Source organism: Electrona antarctica (genome assembly GCF_951216825.1).
Source record: "Electrona antarctica genome assembly, chromosome: 13".
Lineage (NCBI taxonomy): Eukaryota > Metazoa > Chordata > Actinopteri > Myctophiformes > Myctophidae > Electrona > Electrona antarctica.
In genome coordinates, this window is record NC_136794.1 from 14,163,765 (window position 1) to 14,189,926 (window position 26,162).

At 42.7% G+C, this 26,162-nt stretch overlaps 1 protein-coding gene across 1 annotated transcript in view; it reads right to left on the reverse strand.

The window, feature by feature from the left end:
• The window catches only part of LOC306934742 (nck-associated protein 5-like), a 45,147-nt gene that overhangs the window by 6,977 nt on the left and 12,008 nt on the right, over window positions 1-26,162 (reverse strand). The window contains exons 3-8 of the mRNA XM_079517491.1: window positions 25,609-25,677; window positions 23,375-23,413; window positions 21,567-21,686; window positions 6,047-6,226; window positions 2,883-5,830; window positions 2,138-2,252 (exon numbers count right to left, since the gene is read on the reverse strand). Coding sequence (XP_079373617.1) covers window positions 2,138-2,252; window positions 2,883-5,830; window positions 6,047-6,226; window positions 21,567-21,686; window positions 23,375-23,413; window positions 25,609-25,677 — 3,471 coding nt within the window. The remainder of the gene's footprint in view (window positions 1-2,137; window positions 2,253-2,882; window positions 5,831-6,046; window positions 6,227-21,566; window positions 21,687-23,374; window positions 23,414-25,608; window positions 25,678-26,162) is intronic.

Consider the following 26,162-nt stretch of genomic DNA (forward strand, 5'->3'; position numbering starts at 1 on the left):
AATAACCTCTAATGCAATAAACCTGTCTAGACTATAACTCTCCCATTTGCGCACAGCATGTACAACTAAACTGCATTAAAGATAGGATCTGGCTGACTGAAGTCACTGAACAAAGCAGTTGCTTTTCTCTATGAACTGTATAGAGATATGACTAATGTGCATACTGGCACTAAATAGGGTTAAAAGTGGAAGTGCTTACTTTGGCAAAGATGACTAGTGCCGCTTTAAATTATTTACTGTGTCAATATAAGGATGCTATTTTGGTTTTGGTTCATTCTCAATTGCATTAATTAGTTAATAACTTGAGTAATTATTGAACCGACTATTAAATCCTTACAGTAGTTAGTTGGTCCTCTCCTCTGTCTTTTAGGAGGGGCCCAAATTAGTATTTGTTAAGGATACAGGTCCAGTGGGCACCTACACCTTGTGGGCACCTCAACATTATGCAGGTGAATAAATGTATGCTTTGGAAAATGGTTGGATATAATGTAAAGTACACATTATTTTACATCATTATCAGACCTAAATTTACCCTTCAACTTCTTGTTTATCCCAAAAATGACAATTAGGTTTTGTAGCAATTTGTAGAAATGTGTGGAAATATTGGGCCTTATGTAAATCCTCAGGGGCCCAATTTTCCAGTTACCTTGTGAAATACTGTATCAGGGGTTCAGGCGGGTGGAACAACACCCACACACACAGATGTAAACTAAGACTTGGAGTATAGGCCTACCTACATGGAGTACTGTGGGAGGCAGATTATTGATAGCTTGGGTTCCAGCCTGCTTCGCTGCGTTCCGTGAATCTGTTGTCACTCTCGCTACTCAGTCTGCCCAGCAGGCAGCAGACTCGTATTTCATAACGTCACCTGTTACGTAGCCACGTTGTTGCCGATACGTCGGTTGTTTATTTTTCACAAAAATATTGTATTTATTTCAGACACTGCCTGTCTCTCACTCAGACAGGCTGGACACGCTGCCTCCAATGAGAAGAAAATGTCCAATAAGAAAAAGAGAACCGGTTTTTCAAACTTCTTTCTGCGAGTTTGTAAGCTTCCGTCTATGGGTTGATTGAGCTCGCTAAATTAACAGATTTAACTCACAAACAAACGCAGAAAATGGCTGGAGGAGGAGAAGAAACAGATTTGGTGGTGGATTTACAGGCAAAGCCTTTTTCAAGAAGAACTTTTCAAGAAAAGCTTGGCATTGTAACAAAGCGTCGACCATGGTATGATCAGCCATGATATAAATTTGTATATATTTATATACATGCGATGCGGCTTATTGATGATTGATCGTTACACTTTATAGGCTATGGCTGTTCGAGTCTCAAATTCAGTGCCCCCGCCTGGGCTTGGTTGTGCACTGCAGAGTTGTGTGTGTGAGTGTATGTGTGTTTTTTATTTATTTTTGAGTGGTGCAACCACTCCAAGGAACAGCAATGTCCCTATGTGACTATGTCCCGATGTTTAGAGAGAGAGAGGGGAGTTGCACCACTCATTTCACACGGGTGTGATTTTTTATTTACCCAGGGTAGTAGCTGAGCACAAGTGCTCATTTTCAGCAACGCCCTGCACATAGAAACACAGACACACACATTAAAACCTTACCAGTACAACCACAGTCTTATACTGTTTGCCACTAAGCAGCTCTACCGGAGCAGTTGGGTGTTCAGTGCTTTTCTCAAGGGCACTTCAGCGGTGTTGGGTGAGTAATGACCAATCACTTCCCGACCCAGATTTTTCCTGCCCGTCCGGGGAATCGAACCGGCAACCTTTCGGCAACAAGGGCGCTCCTCTAACCCTTAGGCCACCGCTGCCCAAAATAAAGAGTGTGTGTGTGTGCGACGTGTATGTGTGTGTTTAGTCCCCACTCCCCGTGCAGCTTGGCTGGATGTGACAAAGCCTTTTGAATCCTGAGTGTGTTCCACTTATTTTTTGCGTGCTTTCGTGTTGTATAAGAAAATATGGCTGGTTGTGACTGTGAGTTTGTTATTGTTCCAGATTTCCAGTATTATAACATTGATGTGCAGCTCATTGTTACGGCGTTGTGTGTGTGTGTGTGTGTGTGTGTGTGTGTGTGTGTGTGTGAGAGAGAGAGAGAATATAGTCAAATTGGGTATGGTGATCTACCTTTACCTTTGGGTCCCCACAGATGTCAATAGGTCCTTGTTGGTCATTCAAAGACATTCCAGGACATGGCATTGAGATACAGGAACGCACGGCATCATGGGCCTCTCTCCTCCCCACAGAGCTAAAAGAGAACAGTTCTTCAACAAAACCCACAATAATCTGAGATTCCCTCATATATTGACTGTGAACATGCCCCCGGTGCTCCACTTGATGAATTACATTCTACCTGGAAAAGCTAGCTTTGATGTGTCTGTATGAGATGTGTCTCCGCTACTCACAGGGCTTAGAGGAGTGATACATATCTAAGAGCACTTGATAAAAATGAGCATGGTTAAGCATGGTTGTAAATCACTTCATGGGCAGAACGAGTATGAAAATCATGAGCTCAATATCTCTCAAAGGCAAACTTGTTACGTTTCATGCATTTGTGATGTGATGACTGAGATGCTTTAGTAAAGAGTTTACAAAGATTGTTTCCCTGAAGCAGCTTTTGAATACAAAAGTGAAACAGGAAACATTTAGCCCAAAAGCAACTTTACAGTTCATGTGCTATGAGCAAGAGGGTTTATTACAATATAATGTGTCATCATAAGTAAGGTTTTTGCTCTTGGATAAATGTTGAAACATTTTGTTCTCTCCTGAAAATGTACTTTCAATTATTAATTAAAATTTCTGATTCCATACTCCTGGTTTCTTAGCTGTCCTATCCATTTCTGTTAACACATCACCTTGTTCATCTTAAATTCCTTACCAGTCTTTTCCATCACTTTTCCTTCTCTCCTTCTTTTTATCACACTTGGTCTGCTTTCCCCCCAGAAGGGATGTGATCTTTTGCTCCTTCTTCTCTTCTTTGACTTTAGGCGGATCAGTCTTTTTGGCACTTGGAGCAGGAAGTTTACTTTTACGGAAACCAAACCAGTTTGCCAAGGACGAGCCAGATTTCTGCTTTGCCTCACTGTTCTTCTCCTGTTCCTGAGACTTGTGCAGGTTCTCCTCTATTCCAAGCATCACCTTCTCCTCAATGGTGGTTATAGCACTCTGTCTCTCCGGCTCCTCAGACACTGGCTCCCCGAAGGCGCTTGAGAACTGTTGCTCAATCTGAAGACGCCTGACTTGCTCTCGTTGTTGTTTTAGACTTTGGAGCCTTTCACTTGAGGATGCCAAAAGTGATGGGATTTGCAAGCCCTCCTCAATTAGAAAGTTGTTCAAAAGGGAGCGGTTCATTGGACAGTGATAACTGCTGGAGCAACTCATACTTCCAGGGAAGACGTCGCCTAGAGAGTTCAATGAGCTTCCTGAGTGAGTTTTGATCTGGGTGCGGCCCTTTCCATATCGGTTGAAGTTTGGCCGGTCCATGTATCGTGCACCAAAGCTCTGGCTGCGAGCCTTAGCCCCGTTCATGCCCATGACTGGTTTAAGAGGAGGTCTGGTTGAGACGGACACAGACCGTTTGAACAGCCAACCTTCCTCATCAAAGCCCCAGTCCAGCATCACACCACTGTCTGCTGCAGGAGGTAGGACTGAGGGCTCAGAACCCAGTGAACTACAACGGGTCTCAATCTTTCGCCGGATTTTATCCTTGGTGCCAGTTTCACTGATGCCACGCATCACCTGAGGACCATGGGGATCACAACTGAAGGTCTCAAATGCCTGAAGACTTTTGGAAACAGAGTTTGCATCACCTTTGTTATGTCTTCCCAGAACTAGGAATGTACTGGTCCCCTGGCCTGTGTTTGTCTCAAGGGGCTTAGCATTCCCTGGTAGAATTGTTATCAACACTCTTGAGTTGGAGCTCTGAGGATTGTTGCCTATGCTTTGGTAGTGAATATTAGAGGACGCCTGAGGCAAGACCTCTGAAACTGTTGACTCACAAATACTCTGTTGCGATACTGACATCATGTTCTGATTCGGCACCATAAATACGACACCGTTTTCATTAGGGCATGCAGTACAGTTGTTAGATGACTGCATTGGATCTGCATCTTCAGATTCTTGAATTGGGACAGAGGTTACAGGTGCTAACCTGGGTGATTGCAAATTGTAAACATTGGCAGAGACACGTTTAGGTGACTTAATAACGTCAGCACCCATTTGTATGGCCATATGGCGAGTATCACAGACTTGAGATTGCATCTGTAATGCCAATTGAGGCTTGCTGCTGCTTGTTTTCCCAGTGGTGGAGGTTTGTGGTTGAATCATGGGTTTTTGAGCTTTAGGTAAAGAATCAGGTCTAATGAGTAGTGATGTGGTTCGGCCGGGTGGAAGGGGTGGGGATGGGGACCGGTGTTCCGAATTGGACAAGTCAGGGTGCTGTTCCTGTCGCCGTTGTTTAAGTGGAGAGCAGGATAAATTACTAGAGCTGGGCCTTTCTTGGACATCACCAGATTTATTACTTGATGGAAGTTTGGAGACATGCAAAGGTGATTTAGTTGGGCTCTTAGGGCAATCACTTAGCCCTGGAGGCTTAATTGCCTTTGAGGGTTTCACTGGTGATGAGAGCGGAGAAATTTGCCCCACACTCTCAAGAGAACCTGCAGTTCTTTTCACAGGATGATTCTCACCTTTCTCAACTTTATGAAACGCTCCCTTGCCTGTACCAGGAGTCTTACTGAGGTTAGATTTTGTGCTGGGAGTGCTGTGTCCCGGGGGATTAGACTGCCCTTTGGACCTGTGGACCTTGATAAGTTTCTGGTGGAGGGGAGAATGTAACTGCTTGAGTTGTTCTGGCCCTCCATCTGCACTCTTACTCCGGAGGATGAAAGCCTTCCTCGCTGAGTCACAGGCCTGAGGTTTAAGTTTCTTCTGCGGGGATTCCAAGATGGTGCGATCCTTGCCTTCGTCACTGGCTTGACTTGCTTGGTCTCTGCAATGCGGAGTGTCCATTGAAGAGCTACGCTGTCTCGCTTCACTGCTCAGTGCTCTTGTTATAGCGTGTTGAAGTGATGAGTTCACATCTGCTTCGAGTTGCTTGGCGACTGTTCTGTTCTGTTGTCTTCGGACATAATCAAGCCTGGATTTGCGGTCAGTGGACCTTTCCTGGTTGTTGTTTCTGTCACTCAACTTCTGCAAGCCTGACGACGTGTCTCTTTCTGCCGTTTCTTTGCCGTTTAACGTCACTGTGTCGGTGGGGCTCCCTGTTGGGCTGATGCCAGGTCTCAGATTGGGGCCCTCAAACAAGAAGTTGTCCGGGAGAGGTGACAGAAAGTGTCCATGATTCCCTGTAAGTTTTAAAGGGTCGTTTTGAAGACAGTGGTCATTAGGATTCGTTTCAACATCCACCACTTCACCCAAGGTTGGGACATCTGATTGCTCCAAGCCAAGACTCTCTTCTGTAGGCTGATCACAGCATTCCTTAGACTTTGGCGATTCGTCATCTGCATCATCGGAGTCTGAACCGAGGGCAGTACCCCCTGCTCCCGCCTTGAAAGGTTTGCCTGCAGTGCATGCCTGTTTGGGGACAGTCGCCTGCGGAGCACACTTAACTCCAAGAGAGTATATGCCTTCGTTGGAGGTCATGCAGTCTTTGTAATGTGGGCCAGAAGCAAGTGAGGACTGCTCCTTGGGGCTGCGCATCTGGAGCCGCTTTAGACCCCTCAGGATGTGGCCTTCCTTCCAACCCAGATCAAGCTGCTCGACAGGAACCGAGTGATTGGCTGACATAGACCCAGCACTCATCCTCTTCTCCCGGCTTATTGCACACTGTGAGTGACAAGAAATTCACAAGTCATGACATGGCATTAATCCATGCAGATCTATTTCCTTATTAGAATTATTATTATGTTTTTTTTTTTTTTAATGCCAAATAGTTTTTGGCATTGGCATTTTAAGCTGTAGCTTTGCATGGAGTTGACATGGTGATTATTATAATTATTAGATTATCATTATTTACCACAGGTGGATAAAAAAAACCCACACCTGTTTAGAAGAGCCGCGTCCCTCTGCCCAAGTGTGTGAGCCACTGGAGTACTCGCTCCCAGCACTTGACAATGATGCCTCGCTGCCACTACCACTGCAGCTGCTGCGAGGGCACGTTAGACTGAGGAGGCTGGGCCATCTCCCTGCAGGAACGCCTGCCTTTCCATTCCGCTGCCCCTCCTGGAACGCACCAAATCATAATGTGATATTGTCAGCAAACAAGAATTAAACAAATTACAATTACAACAATTCAGGAAATTAGCTAACTCTCTCATTGAGAACAACTTACAATAAGTTAAAGAATAGCACACGTCGAATGTAGAGAGAACAGTGTAGTGCCGCAGTCTCTCTAACAGAATCCATCCACTCCCTTAGTAGGGTAAATGATTTCAATGTCAGAGTTGACGACATTGTAATATCTAGCAAAGTAGAGGTTACATATCTGTAGCCTGGTAAATAAGCCAGACCGAATCAGCCGTTGGCAAAAAAAAATGTGCCTGCCGGCGGATTACGGTCTGGAGAGGCTCAATTGTACGCCCATTTCCTACACCAGAGAACTGGTGTGGCCAATCGGGACACGGTATGCAATATGGGCGGGCTTTGGTACAGTGACGTTCAATGCTTGAGACCTTTGACTGACAGTAGCTCTGACCAATTGCGTCAAAGAGAAAATGTTTGAACCCGCCCCCCAGGAAACAAGATCCATACACAGCATCTCCAGACTCAAATACCACACGACAGTGTGATTTGAGTCTGGCTTATTAGCCAGGCTAACATATCTGGGCTGTATCCTGGACAATAAGCTGACAGGTGAAGGCATGGCAACAAGGGCGATCAAAAAAGTTAATCAAAGGAAAATATTCTTGGGGCGAATCCCCTCCTTTGTTAACAAGAGGGCTCTCAGGACATTAGCTGGAGCACTTATTCAGCCCATATATCACAAAGGTGAGCAACTCTCACAGCCACAACACTAGAGGGAGCATAAATAATGATCTGGTGCCACCCACATATAGAACAAATATGGGTAAAACAATTTCCACAGCACTGCCACTCAGGTGTGGAATGCCCTGCCACTTCCCTCAAAACAAGCAAATCACTGGCATCCTTTAAAACCAGTCTGAAAATTCACCTATCAAAGTCAGCGGGTCAAAAGGAGAGAAGGTGACTGCCCAACCTCCCTATACCCCCCTCTGATTGGTCAAAAGGAGAGAAGGTGACTGCCCAACCTCCCTATACCCCCCTCTGATTGATTTATTTGTATTTTGATTTATTTGTACTTCGACCTGTACATAGTTATCATGTTTTTGAGATATCTCGATTATTGTCATTGTTGTGTTTGTGAATGAATGCATGGGACCCGAATGGAAACAAGACCGCAATGTCTTTCTTCGGTGCTATCCTTTTTGACCAATGTGCTTTGACTGTACCATGTACTGTTTGCATTTTTATTGTCTAATAAAATAACCAATCGATATGAATAGTTAATTTGTAAGATGGTGCTGAATAGTTGTTTTGCTCGTAAAATGGCTATTGGAGGCTGGTGTACGCTGTATGAGTTTGGACTTGTGTGGAGACAATGGGTTTGGACTTGTGTGGAGACAATGGGTTTGGACTTGTGTGGAGACAATGGCGGATTTATACATCGGCATACAATGTACAGGTAGTCACGTGCTGAAAATTGCAGATCTATAAGCTCACAACATCCATTGCTTTGTGTGAGCTTTGTGTGAGCTCAGGTTAGATTTTCAACACATGACTCCATCATATAACAAAGTATAACTCGGGCATAAGAGTCTATTTGCTCTCTTCATGTTTAAATTAACAGACAGAGTATGTCAAATCAAATAATCTTGATTATGTGATATAGTGCAAGACAGTAGCCAAGGGAAATGCTTATTCACAGAATAATATTATTATTATGTCAGTATCAGTGGTGATCCAGCCATTCAGCATTTCTCACACACGTCATTTTGAGTGGAGCACTTGTGTGTTCATCCACAATATGCCTGCCTCAACACAAACTGGGAGGGAGCCCGCCTAGCTCTCCATTTATATTTGTCACAGATCTCAAAGAATCAATACGGTGGATACATCGCTGTCTCTTTCCATCTAAAGGCTAATTGAGGAGAAGAATGACATTTTCCACTCGGCCGGTCAGGGTGGTCCTGGTTTATAATGTTCCTAGTCAGTTTTCCCTTTGCCTGCAGGTAATGTCATGATTACATTTCAGAAACCAGCCAGCTTAAGCTTATTCTCTTTTAGAGCAGTGGTTGTCAACTTCACATATTAATTCTATCTTAGACCAGGAGAATGCAATTAGCTACCTTTTAATAATAGAAAACTAGCAGTTGTCTGGGTCCCTGCAAGCAGACATAAAATTCTGTGTTTTTGAGAATCATCGTTTTAACATTAGACCTGGAAACCTAGAAACTGCTTTGCTGCCTGATTCATGCTTGGTCATGACGGCACTGCATGCCAAAAAATAGCAGACCTAGAAGCTCCCAACGTGCTGCGGATGCTACGCATTGTGAGCTTGTACTGTGTCTTGTGACAGAACATTAAGGCTGAACCATGTAATGACACTATTTATACGCATAATACTCCCTTCATACTGATTTCCTCATATTGAAGGATATGGACGGTTGACATTGTCCTTTGCACTTTGATATATATCGATTGAATACATTAACAAGTTAGTTAACAACTTAACAGTACAGAACAGTCAAGGGTTATGCTAAAAGGATAACACAAAAAGCCGTAGGGGTCTTGTTTCCATTGTACACTGTATGCTGTTTCTCTAAATGGTTATATTATCCTATGATCCATGTGGGATCCTAACCAGAACCAATGCCTGCATGCATGTCCTTAAGTGTCGGGGTTCACAAACTGCGGTGCGTGCACCCCTTGTGGTGCGCGAACAAATTCTAGGGGGTGGGACATGAAAAGGGTAATGGCGGTTTGATGGTGTTATTTAGCACAAACGTCAAAATCTGGTAAAACACTAGTTGTAAGGAGATGTATGCAGCTGCGGGAGTATACAGCAGCTGCATGTCTCTCAATACAGTGACATTCTGTGATTTGCCATAATCATATTAAAAATGTATAATTTTCGGCCAAATACAACGAGACTTAGCGTTGGGGGGTGCATCAGCTAGTTCAGGAGGTAACAGGAGGTGCACGGCCAAAAACGTTTGACATATTATAATGTACACAAGACAACAGCTTTCTGACAGTGCCAGTGGAACTGTGGCAATTGCTGTGCCTGTTTGTCACTAGTAACACCTTTTGTCAGCTCTTGAGATGACAAAAGATGAGTCTTAATTTCTACTTGAAATTGGCAAAAACTACGTAAAACAGCTGAACTCAGGATATACCACAAGGGCAGGATACCAGGGAATGTTCATTCATTCAACCATCCATTGACTGCCATTGACATGCATATATACTGTACATCATTTCAAATCCAACACTAAACCGCCTATATATGTAGTATACGTCATTTGGAGTTTTCAGTGTTTACGAGAGAGGGCGCTCTTCCGCAACATGTGAGTGAATCTATAGCTTCAGTCTACAGTCTACTTACAATCTATAGTATTATAGGATTTATAAAAATACAATTTTCTCTGTTTTCTGTTCCGTTTTTTGTGAAAACAAGTTATATTCAACTGCCAATAACTATCGCGGTAACACACTTTTCCCCTCAATGAAAGTAGTGACTCACGTCTTTCATTGAGATCGAAAAACATTACATTTACCCAAACAGAATGAGATTGAGCAGGCGTGCACGAGAGAGGGGTTGTTTGTTTATTTGTGAGGAGTTGCTCACAGATAGAGGGAAAGTGTTTAGATTGCGACGGGACATATATTATAGGTAGGCCTATATATTTTATTGTGACACGGACACTGCGACGAGCGCACAGGGTGTGGTGGAGACGAGAGAGAGAGATAGACTCCACTGCGATGTCCAGCACAGTAGGGGAAATGACATTCTCCTCAGACATGTTCATAGCTTATTGCTAAAAGTGTAAAAGCTCTGTATCTGGTTAATTGTGGGAGGATGCAGGATTGAGGATGCTGGTTTGATCTTGACCGCCTGTTCTCGACTGCAGGTAAATACCACCCGCGCCCGCAACCTTTGTGTTGGATGCTGCGTGTACCGCGGGATCCCGCTCCCAATGCAGACTGTTCTAGATCAGTGGTTCTCAAACGTTTTCATGTCAAGAATCCCAAATTGATATATAGTTGGCGGTCGACCCCCATCTGAAAATCACCTCAAACACTAGCCATGTGTTATGGCTAGTGTGTTATGGCTAGTGAGAATATAGGTTGCTACCTTCAGGAAGGAGATAATATGGTGTCCCAGCATACAATAAGGTCAGACTAAAGAGGTCCTTTGCCCACCAGTCGACTTTGAGGCTTAATCAGGAGTTGTAGCCATGGGGTAATCTGAGCGATGGACATTGCTCTTGTCTTTATGCATATTGTTCTGTTCTTTGTGTCATGTCAAATGTGTGTATATGTGTTCTGCATACATGGCTGCTGTGTCGCAAGACACATTTCAGTGTGAACTGACAATAAAGTACTATATCATATCATTTTGCTGGGGACCCCCTGGAACCGTGAAAAGGAAGGAATGTCCGCACACTGTTTCACTGCTCCCAGGAAAATTATTTATTTATTGAACTGGAACCCCCTCAAGGACCCCTGGGGGTCTCCGGACGAAGCTATAGTAGCTTCAAGCCACAGAAATTGGTTATGTTATATGGGAAATTATATACATTAAATAAAATACATAAAACATTCTGAGATGGAGAAAATCCGCACAAAAGAACAGCATAAGCTAAGGGGGTGGCAATTTGTATCCCCTGGAACCCCAAATGATGCCGTTGGACATAAGCACGGGCACCTGTGGCATTTTCCACCGATGAGAAATTGGCACAGTTTACTGGCGTGCTGAAGACGCAGCCTGCGTCGTGCCACTTCCAATTGGAATGTCCCGCAGAGATCAAGTTGTTGACGCCTTGCGACCCCATTTAAAACAGCATTGATCCCTTTCAAGGCTGCCATCGCCAGCTTCCTCTCAAAGTCATTAGTGTCATCTGTTAGCTATAATTAATGTGAATAGGAAATAATTGCACGAGGGAGCGTGGGACTAAAGTGATTCGGGCCATTCATTGATATTCAAGTATTATTTCATTATCCTTGCTAGCCTTTATTCATGGGCACTGTGGGAGAATGCCAAATTTGACCACGTGATTGCGGATTAATCTGGGAACTAATTACAGTCAGCAAGTTGAGGAGTGTCCCTGAGATTTGACACAACTGATATGGTCTAACAAAATCGCCCAAAGAGAAGGGAGCTGTATTTTTAATCAATCCCCCCTCCCCCTCCCCCCACACACCATTCATGATTCAAATAGGTTTTAAATTTTTAAGACGACCTCTGCATAATAGTGAGGTTTCATTGTTATGGTAGCCAGGAATGCTTGCTTTGCAGAGTCAAGGAAGACATACATTTTAAAGATAGTTGAAGGCTAGAAGATAGCAATCAAGTAAATGTATAGTTTATCTTTACTTGAAGTCTATTTTTATATATGACAAGTCAAGTCCCAACTCTATAGATACAAATAAACCTCATTGTGCTTTTGCCTTTGTCACAAGTTTAAACGTATTGTGAAAACTTGTATTGTGTTTTCAATTTCCATTTCTTACAGCAAGGAGCAGAGCACATTTTTGCTGTCAAAACACAATATTTGTGTGAAGATTTAAAAAAAAAAGTTTAATTAAAAGTTTATCCAGCCACTTGTGTTATAAGCAACTTTCATATCTTTAGGGCAAAGAAACTGACAATGAACTAACTGTAAGTGGAATTTATCATATAATTACATCAGAAATGGCCTTTCACATTGTTTCCATAGAGCTCCCTCACAGATTAATGTGTACTATTAGCAGTGTAGTTGTACATATGTTGTAATATGGAACACTTCTAAAGATTAAAACAACTCTATACTGTATACTGTATGTATATATACTGTAGTGTAGGTTGTGTCGCTGTAGTCGTTTTTGAGATCTGGTTCTGGACCGAATCAGTGTCACGAAGATCCACACTTTGATTATGACTATGAGAGATCTGGTGTACAAGTGGGAATTCTTTACGAAAGGCCATAGGGTCACTAAGATCTGTAGGGTTCCCCTTTGCAATCTACCTTACAGATTCATATGTGCAAAATTAAACCTAATTAAAACTAAAAAAACAACACAAACCCTGTATGAGTTGTTTGAATGCTACCGGTAGACTTTACTCTACATGCAAGGGGGGTAATTTACGTTATGATTCTGTCCCTATTGGTACATAACGCGAACAGCGATGAGTCGGCATTGCGACTCGTGCCTGTTTTTTGCCAAACTAGTAAACTACTGCCTAACGGGCTGTAGTGGTCCACTTCGCTGGGGGCGACTAAAGCTATGCCTAAAAAACACATTTTAGATTGGATACAAAAACGACAGAAGAGGGATTCGATCCCGAGGCGCTGTGATGGGAAGTCTAATGCTTAACGTTGCACGCCACCGAATGTTGAGGCAGTTTCGCGTGCGTCACAGAAGAGGCCGTTGCCAAGTTCATATGATCCAGTAGGAATACGACATACGCACTCCACAGAGCTTCCTGTCGAGCTGTGGAAGAACTAAGAAAGAAGCCCATTTTAAAGCAGTCTGATGAGTGCTGAACAAGTTCCAAGTTCCTTCAGACCCCTATATTTATGAGTTATGGGCTGGAAACCTGTGTACATAAATCATGCTTGCCTTTTTCTCATCCAGCTTTCTGTGTCACAATAATCCATTGATCAAGAGAGAGGATCATTGCCAATGACAACTTTACAGACTATGCAGCTTCATTTACATTCCATCACACAATGACAATGGTGTCACTTACGGACAAGAGATCTTCAAGCAGAGATATCTGTGACACGTTGTCAAAATATGGAGTATAAATTATGCTAGCCTACTGTATAGTATATCACATAATTTGGTAATGTACTCACTGCACATTACATGTGGTCACTGACACCCATAAAGCTCAATGGTCCAACCCGTAAACACATACACAAAAAATAAATTATTACATGAACATAAACCAATAACATTAATCACAATAGACACATAACTCCCCCGGCACATTACTATAGCCAAGAAATAACACGATAACAATAATAGAATAACACATACAGGCGCGCCCGACGCATGCTGGGAAGCCACTAACCAAGCGTTGCACTACAATAATAAAAACACCAACAGATGGATAGACAGCAGACCAGAATTTGAATGTATGAGACTATTAAAGCTCAATTGTAGAGCACATTTTTTATGTATAACACCAGAACAATTGTATAGTAGCTGCTGCACAGCTGGGGCCAGGCTGCTGGAGGTGGAAAAAGCAGGGAAATGGAGAACGATGGAAAATAGCAAGAGGAGAAAATACAGGAGGATGGATCATCAGAACTGTCCGGTTCAAAATGTTCAATAAACCATTTAGTTGGTTACGCAGGGGAAGTCAGGCATTGGACTGGACCTATGTGGCAGAGTTTTATTGATGCGACTCATACGCTGATTTGGCAGTGCCTGGTATCGAACCCAAAATCTTGTGACTCCACAGGGAGTACTCTACCGACCAAGCTACTCAAGCGAGTCCGACGGCTCTTTATTCCGAACCCTAACCTTCACCCTACCTAACATTTTTCAGACTATTGGGGTTTCAGAATAATGGGCTGTTGGACCAAATGGCAGGCCCCTGCAGCACAGACCATGTTAGTTACTGTCAGTACGAGGATTTACTGAGAAGAAATAGAACCAAGCAAAAGTGTATTGTTAATGGAACCATTTGCAGTTATACTTTCAGCTGTGCTTGCATTACTCAAGCCAGTTATATAGCCTAGTATAAAACCCATCTACACCAGTGTTGTTTTTGGCAGCAAAATTTGATTTTAGTTTTAGTCATAGTCCTTTGAATAGTTTTAATTTAGTTTTAGTCACATTTTAGTCCCCTGGAATGTTTTAGTGTTAGTCTAGTTTTAGTCGACTAAATGTCATGCCGTGCAGCGGCAGCGGTTGCGGCTATGAAGCAATATAGCACTAACGGGCGACGGTTAAGGGATCTATTAAAGGCAAGACTGGTGATTGGTTAAATATGGTTTCATTACGCCCAAACCACACCTATGCATAATATAACGGGTAACGGAGGTGTTTAAAGGATTTAGACAGGTAACCAAAATACCAACTTTAGTGGGGGAACACCCTTTCCCCACTCCTAAAACCCCAAATAGTGGCTTTAGAAAGATGAGACAAAAATGGAGCCCTTAGTTAATGACCTGCATCAGTTTGTAGTGCATCAGTCCAGCACCTTCAGACTAACCAGGATCCACTTTCTTCTTCTTCTTCCAGTACTCTTGCCTCTACTCTATCTTTAATCTACCTCCTGCCCTCTCTGCAGCTCAGAGTTGTGGCCAGTAATTAGTTTGAACTGCTGTTCATTTAGTGTCAGAAGGGAGAAATGGTGTGCCCGGGAGCCAATGAAGTGGAAATTCCAGCACACCGAAGGCGAGTGTTTTTAATTCTGTTCCAAGATGTTCTGCTCCAGTGAAGATGTTTGGTGGCAAGTAGAGCAGTAGAGAATGATGGGGGTACTGGGGCAGCTCCCAAAGGAGAACAGTAAAGAATGGTGAGTGTACTGGGCAGCTCCCAGAGGAGTAGGCCTACACTAAACTAAAGAATGGAGGGTGTATGAGCAGGTTTAGCTGCATGCTGCTAGTGAAGGACGTTATAATATTGTAGGGACTCAGTGACCCTTCTCCTGACCCTTGCTGCTGAAGAGAGAGATGCTTGTGTATGGTGAATTCTCATGGGGCCTCATTTATGAATATATAATAAGGGTCTTTGACATTCCATGGCACAGTCACATCAAAGAAGAAAATCGATGTAGGCAACTGACGTTGATGTCAAGACCATTTCTTATTGACCCACAGCTTTGAATTGGATTTGGATAAACATAATATATCTTGTCCATACAAAAAAGATGATACCATGGGTCTAGCATTCAATTATACCTTTTATCATCAGTACCTAAACATTTTGGTGAGTCTGAGGGATTGTTTGGTTAACAACCTCTGCCGCTGAATGTCTGTTGTTAATTCATGTCAGGTTTAAAGGTATATTCAGTGATTTCACTTAATTAAAAGACCATATTATTTGATAACCCTCCCTACTATAGGGTTAGGGTTAGTGTGTGCTGACCATATAAGGAGTTCCTCCGTGTCCTCAGTTAACCCCTGGGGTCAAAAAACCTTAGGTTCCATTTTTGGCTAGGGTTAGACAGCCTTCATCCAATCAGGTTAGACAGCCGTCATCCAATCAGGATGAGAGGGGCCTTCCTCCAATCATGATCGAGTGGGGGCGGGCCTGCACGTGCTGTTGGCCTGTTGTGTGTGTCCCCCCCACGGTAGAGCGTATGCATGTGCACATCTTGTTACCGGTGCGGACCGGGGGATTTTCCAAATCACCCAAATCACTGAATGCTCTTTTAAAGGTTCACAGAGTCAAATGGGACCAATAAACTTGTATTGTTTATTTTATTTTCCAGCAACAGGAAGTTTATCTGCAGAACAAAGCACTGTGCCCAGCTTATCAACTCACTCTAAAGACCAAATTCAATTCCCATAAGCATGTCTCGCTCAAAAAAAAAATAAAAAAAAAGAAAATTCAATAATTCATACATCATTGCCTCCCTGTTGTCTCCTAAACGGATGAACAACTTGAGTTCTAGTCTACTCTTCAGTGTCAGCGGTGGGGGGGTAATGAGATGACCTGCATTTCAGCGGGGGGGGGGGGGGGGGGGGGGGGGGGGGGGGTGCTCTCTGCAGCCAGGTCAGAGGAACCACCACAGAGCCTAATGGATTCTAGCCTCTAAGCTCCTGCTGTCTCACACAGCTGAGGCCATGAACCCGTGTCTTGGTACCCCTGGCCCTCGTTTGGACCGAATGGACTCATTAGTGAGGCAAGCCGGGCCGGCCTTGGGCCTAGACTGGTGCTGGAAACAAAAAGGGGCACTGCAGGGATGGAAGTCTTGACTCTTACTACTGTATGTCTGTCACGTAGCGCGTGAATGCTGAATGACACTGGAGGAGAGCAGTGGTCAGTCGATGAGTTCCAAGTGAGAGATGAAATGAAATGAAATGAAATCTATATTTACCCAGGGTATCTGGGCTAAGCTCAAGAACTTGTTTCCAGCCAGGCCCTGCTCATAGAACACATTTCATCGTAGTGGTTGATGCCTTGTTCAAGGGCATTTCAGCGGTGGTAATTTTAACGTGTCGGACGGCTGGTTCGAACTGGGAACCTTCCGGTATCTAGACCGCGCCGCTATCCGTTCGGCCACCGCTGCCAAATATAAATACTAGCTGATGAAGGGAGGGCATGTACCACTGTAATTACATTTACAATCTCTTTCTAGATCACTGTACAGGGATCTCTGATCCCTGTACAGTGATCTAAATAAAAAGCAAGAAAATAGTATTACGGACTGCATATTATGTCATTTCATTTGTCCTAGTCTTAAAGTAGAAATTCAAGCCTTTTGCATTTCACTCTACTGCACCATCTATGTTCACATTTCTAATCGAATAGAATAGCAGACAACGTTCTGCAAAATAAACAAAATAAAAGATTTAACTATTTTAATGAAGGAACTTGATGTAGCCAACTGAGATAGAACTTGTAAAGATAAAAGCACTATCTCAGAAAAGGAGGTCATTCTACAGTAGCCTATAAGTATTCCAAAAGTTGTCAGTGACAGTGTGGAGAATAAATAGAGCTGGGGAGATAAAATAAAGGTTTGCAGAGAAGCTGAGTGAGACTAATTTCTCCAAACTGTATCGACTATCGAATTTCACCATTTTAATCTGCTCCCTCATTCATTCTTCCACTTCCCGCCATGATTTTCCCAGAGGCCATAATCAAGATCTTACATTGTGCTCTCTACATTTTCCTCGTTCAAAATTATCTTGCATCATTCTCTCCCTATCCATTTATTTCATGTTCAAACCTACGTCTGTTATATGTGTTGTTGTAGCCTGTAGCCAGCCTGCTTTCTGGTCTAGAGGGGCGCGCGCGCAAGGAGCAACCGCTGGAGAATATTGGTTCACCGATCTGAGCCCCCACCCCTGCCCCCCTCCGCCCCTCGCCTCCCTGGTAGAAATCAGTGTAGGAAAGCGACGCCCCCTCTGCACTGCACTGTAGTTCACTCCCACTCCCCTAGACCCCTAGTAGTCTCTTGTTCCCAAAGGCTTTCATTTTTTGAGCCGAACGTGAACGAAAATAAAAGCCTGGGTACCGCGGCTATATGTGTTGTAACTCTGCAGACATTTCTTAGTTTAGTTTAGTATTCTGGCCATTAAAGTCCCAGTGGGAAGAAAACATTTCAGTCCTGTCAAACAGCCTGTAAATCTGTCAAAATGTAGTTCTCATTATGTCGCTAAAGCATGTGATGGAAGCCCTTGTCCAGTGACATCTCCCTATTAAAAGTAGAAAAACGTTGAAAAGCACTCAGAAAGATGATACTGTATGTACATTGTACAAGCATACTGTAGGGGAAATTTTTGACCTTTGCGCTGTGACTTTGACCTCTGATGGAATATATATACTCTATATAAAAAAAAACATCTGCTTAATCAAATGAGCACTGTGAGTTATCGCTGTGACAGCTAATCAAATAAACAAACATACAGATTATAATGCACTACTTCCGCTGGTGAGGTTACAATATCTTAAATGATGTATGAAAATATTGACCAGTTCTAATCCCAGACTGGGCTGTATGTATACGTAGGACTGTGTTTTTCTTTAGCATGCAGGGATGAGTTATCACCCTGCTTTATAATGGATTTTATCCGTTGAATTTCTAAAAGTGACTGGTAGGCTGGCTCTGCATTTTCCCTCCACTGTGTCCAATTGAAAATAATAGCAATAATAGCAAAAATAGCATTCATCTCTCAGTTCACAGCTCTTTTCAGTCATTGACGCAACTCAACTCGCGGTGTTGTTTCACAGAAGGTCAGAACTCCTCTTTGAAAAGGATTAGGTTTAATTGCTCCATCAGAGTGGAAAATCACACATGAAATCGGCTTCTCTCATTACAGTGATAACCACAGATTCATATGAAAGAATTACAAAACGATTGGGGACAGAACTGTGTCCTGTGTCTCGTACCCATTTTAACAGGGTCATGAGTCATGTTTCAATCGTAAATCAGTCATGCTTATTGGTTCCATGGAACACCATGGAAACAATTAACACAATAGAATATCTACACAAAAAAGTCTTTATAACAATGTATTGATTAAACAGTCAATAAGACCCTATCGGTTAACTGATCAATGAAGAGGAAGTATTCATTATTGTCATTGCTGCCCAGCGAGCAGCCTCGTGTATCGCTTCACCTTCTTTTTCCTTTTTCTTTCTTTCTGAGTAGTACCTACTTCCAGATACTTTGAGCCAGTATGCTCTAACTTGTATTTGTACAGCTTTGTGTGGATTTATTCAACGTTTTGAAAATGTTTATACAGCAGTACTCTTTGAAAACATTTTACTTTTTATATAAACAAGGTAACATTGACTAATGGTCTAAGCGGGAAAACAGCTTCTTTTTTGTTGGGCCTGTTTTGCACTCTAGCCACTCATTCATTGTTTTGCCTATAGATATTTTGTCCAAACACATTTTTTTTTTTTTTATGATTTCTTTTTTGGTATTTGTTAGCAGCAGAGTGAAGACTGCAGTGTGTACTGCTCTGATGGACTCACAGTATAATGACCTACTATAGCATTGTTTACGGCTCTGATAGACACAGTGTACTTTAACGACTTACAGTAGCAATGTTTACTGCTCTCATAGAGTAAGACTCACAGTTTACTTACAGTAATGATCTACAGTAGCAATGTTTACTGCTCTGATAGACTCACTTAATGACTTGCAGTTCCACAGGTTATTGCAATTTTCCATGTTTCCATGGAGTTGGGAAAGTGTTGTTTTCGCAATTCATTATCCAATAATTATTTAATTATGAGCAGTGTCCAAACCTAAACTATGTCATCATATTCTAATGAATGTTTTGGTGAATACCGGTAGTCATACTCTAGTGAATCTGACAATCACCACTTGTCAGCCTCCTGTAATTATGACATCAAACAGATAAGACTTAGATTTTGGGTAGAGGTCAGTCCAGACCCTTCCAGTCTCCATTCAAACATTGACCACAGTCAGCAATGCAACAGTCAACAATGGCAATTTCACATGTCGGATAGTTCACATGCAAGAACAATATTTGTACAAACATAATTATGAGCTCTCCAAGCCCCGTTTTATGTTTGACTGCATGCGAAAATAATGTCTGCTGCAAGTAAGTGTGGCCTTGGGTCAAATATGGTTTTTAGATGGCAGGCCAGAACATAATCGAAGGCTAATTTAAGTCCACGGCAGACCGCCTTATAAGACATTTGTGGGAGATGCGCAGAATCGATCAAAACAAACAAACTGTATGCTCTAGGTAGGTGGCATAATAAATTGTTAACAAGTTGTTTCCCTCCTTTTCCATTATTGTGATAATAAATGTGTGGACTGACCATGTAGTGGAGCCATTCTATTAATGATTTGACATATTTGTACTCCCATAATTATTACCCCCTCCTCCCAGATATACTGTACATCATCACATTGTTACTGGATTGATTGTTGCTATGCTACCTGTGCAACCTGCTCGGGTGAGCTCAAGTTCTACCGTAATAGTGTGAGCTAAAGTTCTAACCTGCAGCTGCTAATCGGCAAGAGAAAAACGGCACTATACAAAAGTCTAAAGAGAATATTTCGCAGTGAAAACAGGGCATTTAATGGACAGCAAACTATGCATTCATCGAACCCGCTTTCATCAACACAAAGTCGTTGTGTCTTATCTGCAACAACGTTGTGGCTACTGTGGCAGATGCAATATAATAGTAGACGAAGTATGGCACCTTCAACGTGGGCATTCGACCCAAGACATCGGCAGGAATGCGCAAGATTGAAGCACTGACAGCAGGTTATGCACACAGCAGAAGGGTCGGTCCACCGAGTGCAATGTGGGGTTCAGTGCCACAATGCACTCCGACTGTCTGTGCCTGGTATTCACTCTCAGTATGGACAACAGTATAATAAGCATTCTTCAGGTGGAGATAGATTCTCTAGTTGGACATTAATAGCTGTTACAGCATATATGCAGTATGCGGGACTGATATTGAAAAGAAGGGAAAAAAGAACAATCAATCAATCAATCAATCAATCAATCAATCAATCAATCAATCAATCATATTATCTGCTGGTCTCAGACAGGAACAAACTGCAGGTTGAAAAGGCCCCCAGCTCTGAACTCGGTAGAATCTGCACCTGGCTCGCTGATAACAAACTATCTTTACACCTGGGAAAAACTGAATCCATTCTCTTTGGATCAAATAGTAATCTCAGCAAGATGACAATATTATTCCGGTGATAAAATGGCCGCCAACGCAACCAAAAATGTCAACCAAAGAACAAGATTTCTATACAGGATCTCCTCACTGGTCAACAAAAACACCTTGAAGACCCTAACAGGAGTCATTGTACAAGGTTTCTTCGACTATGCATGCACCTCTTGGTACCACAGCACCTCAAAGGCCCTAAAACAAGGCTCCAGTCTTCCCAAAACAAACTGGAACAGGCTACTACTTGGCTTCACTCCCCGAACCCACCTCACCCCTGCCCATATTGATAGGCTGGAATGGCTTAGGGTTGACGACAGAGTACAGCATCTTGCAATGGGTCTGGTCCACAAGATTCGCTACATCACCAAGATAACCATGTACCTGTCTAAATACTTCCTTAATGTCAACAAAGACTACACCCACAACATCAGAGGGAGTTCAACAAACCCAGATTCGGCACAAACAAGGGACTAAATTAATTTCGCTCCTATGCCACCAAAAAGTGGAACGCCCTACCAACAGCCATTAAGACATGTGAACCCCTTTACTCCTTCAAAAGCGCTGCAAGTACGCGGTTAATCACAGCGCATGGCGCCTAGATTACTAGAAACAGGAACTGGACTCCTTTGTTTACTTCTTCCCATTGGCTATGGCCGATCACGTGACACGCGCGTCAAGGCATGATGGGTTACAAGTGCATGATGGGAAGCCTATTTATTTATTTATTTTTAAAGCTAGAGTGTACCAAAGGCGCGTGAACCTCCAGTAACGTGTGACACGGCACCGCCTTGTGAGCCTTGTACACATTGCCTCGTACATTGGCTACATACAATTGTTTTACGTGATTAATTCACCTGGGGAGACAGCAAATTTCTCTTTTGGGACTCTCGAGCTAAAACGTTTTGGGAACCCCTGCTAGAATGTGTATTTAGCAGTTTCCTGTAGATTGGAGTTTTGTTGATGATGGAACACTCAGTTTCTGTACCTGGGAGACAGCGTTGGTGGACATTTTGACACGTTGTTGGAACAGAACACTCAGAATCCGGTTTTGCTGTTCCAGGTCAAACACGCGTGTTCTGAGCTTCAGACATTCCTCCTTCAAGTCCTGAAAACAACACAGAAGACATACACATATGATTATGGGATTATGAACCTGACCTTTTCAGACAATTGAGATCCTGTAAAGTCGCCAGTGTACAAGAGGCTGTGTTTATGAATTTGAATGTGGTTTGTGAAGCTGTATACATGTGTGGGTGCTGAACAGACATGAAAAAGTCTGTGGAAAGTCTCAGGGACTTCACTGATGTCACAGTTGCATATAGCCTACAGTACGTACATAATACAAGATTTAATTATTGTCTCACACCCTAGGTAGCTGGACAAATCGACAGTCCTTGATGTCCTTGAGTACAGCATCTTGCAATGGGTCTGGTCCACAAGATTCGATACACCACCAAGATACCCATGTACCTGTCTAGATACTTCCTTAATGTTAACAAAGTCCACACCCACAACACCAGAGGGAGTGCAACGAACCATGTACAACCCAGATTCGGCACAAACAAGGGACTAAATTATTTTCGCTCCTATGCCACCAAAATGTGGAACGCCCTACCAACTGTCATTAAGACATGCGAATCCCTTGACTCTTTCAAAACCGCTCTCAAAGGGCACCTACGGACGGCTGCAATTCGAAACTGGCCCCTGTAAAATCGGAATCCCTCAAACACGAACGCAAGGACAACACAAGAGACGGTCGCGGCCACACAGCCAACTCAAGGTATGGCCACTGAGACGACTTGGGGACCCAACGCAAGGACAACACAAGAGACGGTCACGGCCACGGAGCCGACTTGGGGACCCAACGCAGCTCCTCCAAGGAAAACAAACAAATTAACGGAGCTGAACGTGAATCCCCCCCACCGCCCACCCCTTTTTTCCCCCTCACTGTATATGTTTCTTTTCCCTTTTTACCTCCTTTATGATGAATTCCTGTTCTGTCTATAGAAGTGTCTATTTGTACGTCTCTAAATGTTTTGATGATTTGAACATGGTGGACCCTATTGGAAACAAGTGTAATGCTTAATTGGGTCGTCCACTCACAGTTAACAGCCTTTGTATTGAGTTTGTGCTTGAAATGTACTGTAATTCTGCAAACTGTTAATAAATTCTTCAATCAATCAATCAATCAAAACCTGTGTTACAGGTTACAGGTTGTTACAACGTTGCTTATATTAGGTCATGTGAGGGGGTTGGCATTAGCTCTCGAATTCTACCCTCTTCTGCTCCACCCATGGCGATTGCAATGGGATGCGTCACCAAATTGCGTGGCTACATCACAGTATTTTGGCATTCCATGCATGTGTACATTATGTGGCCAAGTCGCATCTTTTGGGCTTGTTTTCATTGACTTGGCTGCTTGTTTATCTCGCAAAATCTGGCAACACTGGCCCTCACTAGCCATCCTGCACTGGGGCCCACTGTTAGTTGAATAGAGTCATAGATATACAATCTGTGAATGTCCCCAATGTATTTTTGATTAGAATTTTAGGTGACACAGACAAACAGAAGGATACAACATGTACAGTACATGGGGGGCATGCATTGCATGGTCCCCGAGTAGGTCTACTGTATATAAAATGCTAAGCCATAATGTTGGCATATTGTGGTGAGCCATATACCATTGATCATTCTTAGCCTTGCTGACATAGAGCCACTCATCATTGTGACAGCCATGAATCCTCTAATTGATTGTAATGAATAGCTGAATTAAAATGCATCAATATGACAAACCTTTTGTGTCAGCAGTGCCTGAACGACTTGATTAGCCACCTAGGAGGAGGAGGAGGAGAAGAAGAAAAGGTTAAATGAGTCCCATAAATTAAAATGCACAGTGTTATTTTACAGATAAAATATGTTCTTGCAACGTACCAGACCCGGTCTGAAAAAATGACATTCATCAAAACTACATTTGTTTGTAGACTATATAATTTTTGGGGGCTGTAGCGATGGAAGTCATAATTGATTGTTTTTACCTGTTTTTATTACCACTGAGTTCTGACCACTCTGTCGAAAAAACTGTTCACAAGTCAAAAGGAGGAGGGTCGCACTCAGAAATAAATGCCATAGATTGACACAAACGTTTTGGATATCCAGCCTTCATAATTGTGTGTCAGTGTGCACGACGGACCAATATGCTGGATATCAAACAAGAAAAACGTTTTGCGTGTATCTCCTCTTTTCGATGAGCTAAATTACGTTCCTCAAACATCATTATAGAAAAGTCTCTTCTATGTTGAAAATGCTTTACAACATGACTTCCTGATGAAGACAAATTTTGTCGCAGGCCGTCTCGTCTGATTGGTCACGGTCAATACATCAAACTTGACTTCCTGAAACACTCTCGAAGGCTCATGAATATTTTACATGAAAGTTACTTTAGCAATGACAACTTGGCCTAGCAGCTGGTTGTAGTGGGAATCAGAGCAGCGTTACTTGTTCTGTATGTTTTAAGGTCCTCAAGAACTAAAAGGTTGTTGGGTTTTACTTAATCTCTCAAGACAGATTCAGAGCTCTGCGACTTGTTGTTAGTAGGAATTAAAACAAAGACACACCACTGGAAGAGGATGGCTGAAGGGTCGACATGTCGTCTCTACACTCAAATATTCAGACTCCACCTCTCTCTTTGAATTACTTTTTTAGTTTTTTCGATAGATGCTAAATTACTATGCAGATACACTGTACTGTATGTTGGTTACATGTTCACGTTTTGTTATTTCATGGACTGGGGTCCATGCTTACTCTGCTTATCTGATTGATTGATTGATTGAAAAATGTATTAACAGTTTGCAGAATTACAGTACATTTCAAGCACAAACTCAATACAAAGGCTGTTAACTGTGAGTGGACGACCCAATTAAGCATTTACACTTGTTTCCAATAGGGTCCACCATGTTCAATTCATCAAAAACATTTAGAGACGTACAAATAGACACTTCTATATAGACAAAGGACAGAACAGGAATTCATCATAAAGGAGGTAAAAAGGGAAAAGAAACATACAGTGAGGGAAAAAAAGGGGTGGGCGGTGGGGGGGATTCACGTTCAGCTCCATTAATTTGTTTGTTTTCCTTGGAGGAGCTGCGTTGGGTCCCCAAGTCGGCTCCGTGGCCGTACCTTGAGTTGGCTGTGTGGCCGTGACCGATCTGATCTTAATACATCTGAATACACAGGACCTCAATGGAAATAAGCCATGGGCTTTTTTGGTTATCCTTTTTAGCATCCTTTTGTATAAATCTGTATCACTGTACCCGTTTTGCAAACTGTTAATACAAGTATTCAACGAAAAGAAAAAAAAGGATTGTAAGACACTCTGCATAAGTGCCTAAATTGTGACGGATGGAAAGATGGATGCATGGTTGGACAGATAGGTGTTTGGATGGAAAGATATAGTAATCAAGAAAAAGAAGGCATACCACCCATTTTGTAAAGTTGGAACTAGCCCAACTGGGTAGTGGTCTCTCTCTCTCTCTCTCTCTCTCTCAGCCTCTCGTTCCCTGAACAACCTGAGCTGCGTCCGCCTGGTTCAATTAGAGATGTGCGATAAGCTGGTTTTCCCTCCATGGAATTCAGTACAACACAGAGTTGAGTGTTACTGTAGCTTTGAAACTGCCGGCTCCTTGGGGTTCTGCTATGGACTTGTATAACCCCTGCTCTGCCTGGCACAGACATGAAATGAGTGGGTTTTGTTTATCTTGTTCTGCGTGGTGATGAGCTCATAACACTGATGGCTGAGGCTGATTTAAAAAAAGAGCCAGTACTGCAAAAATACAATTTTTGACAGGTAGTTTTGTGTGTGCATACGTGCTTGCGTGTGCAATGTGCATGCACATGTGTGTGGGACTGTACATGCCTGCCTGCCTGCATCTGTGTGAGAGTGCATGTGTTGCCCAGTCCTACATTTAAAATGTGTGTAAACGCACCTTATTATTTCCAAATGCAGTGTACAGATTACAGGAAACACTCACCTCATCCAGACAGCGTTCATATTGTTTCCTCTGATTGTCATTCTCCATCGATAGAGCAGAGTTCTCCGTCTGGAAGAGAAAGACAACTACAGTTGAACACTCTCTGCATGTTAACACATGCCTGCCAATATGTTCACGTCCAGCAAATGTTTCCAAGTCATGCAGTACATCATTATGTACTGCATGACTTGGAAAGGACTGAGGAGGACATACTGTAATGATAATGATAATGAATTTATTTATATAGCACATTTCACATTTTTAAGTCTAGTTATAGTATGACCGAGAAAGCACCTACTACTGCACATAACCTGACCATGGGATTTAGATTGTTCCCAACTGACTGATGTTGGCTTTTGATTCTATTAATTCCTCTATGGGAAGATCTTCTTTGGCAAGGAGCCTAATGACATTTTGAGACACAAGACACGCACTCGCACATGATCTCAACTTGAACCATATCCTTCACCTTGATGTTGAGGCCCAGAGATGAATAGTGTATGCTTTATCCCCATCTGAATTTAACAAAACTTCCATTACAGGATATAACTAAC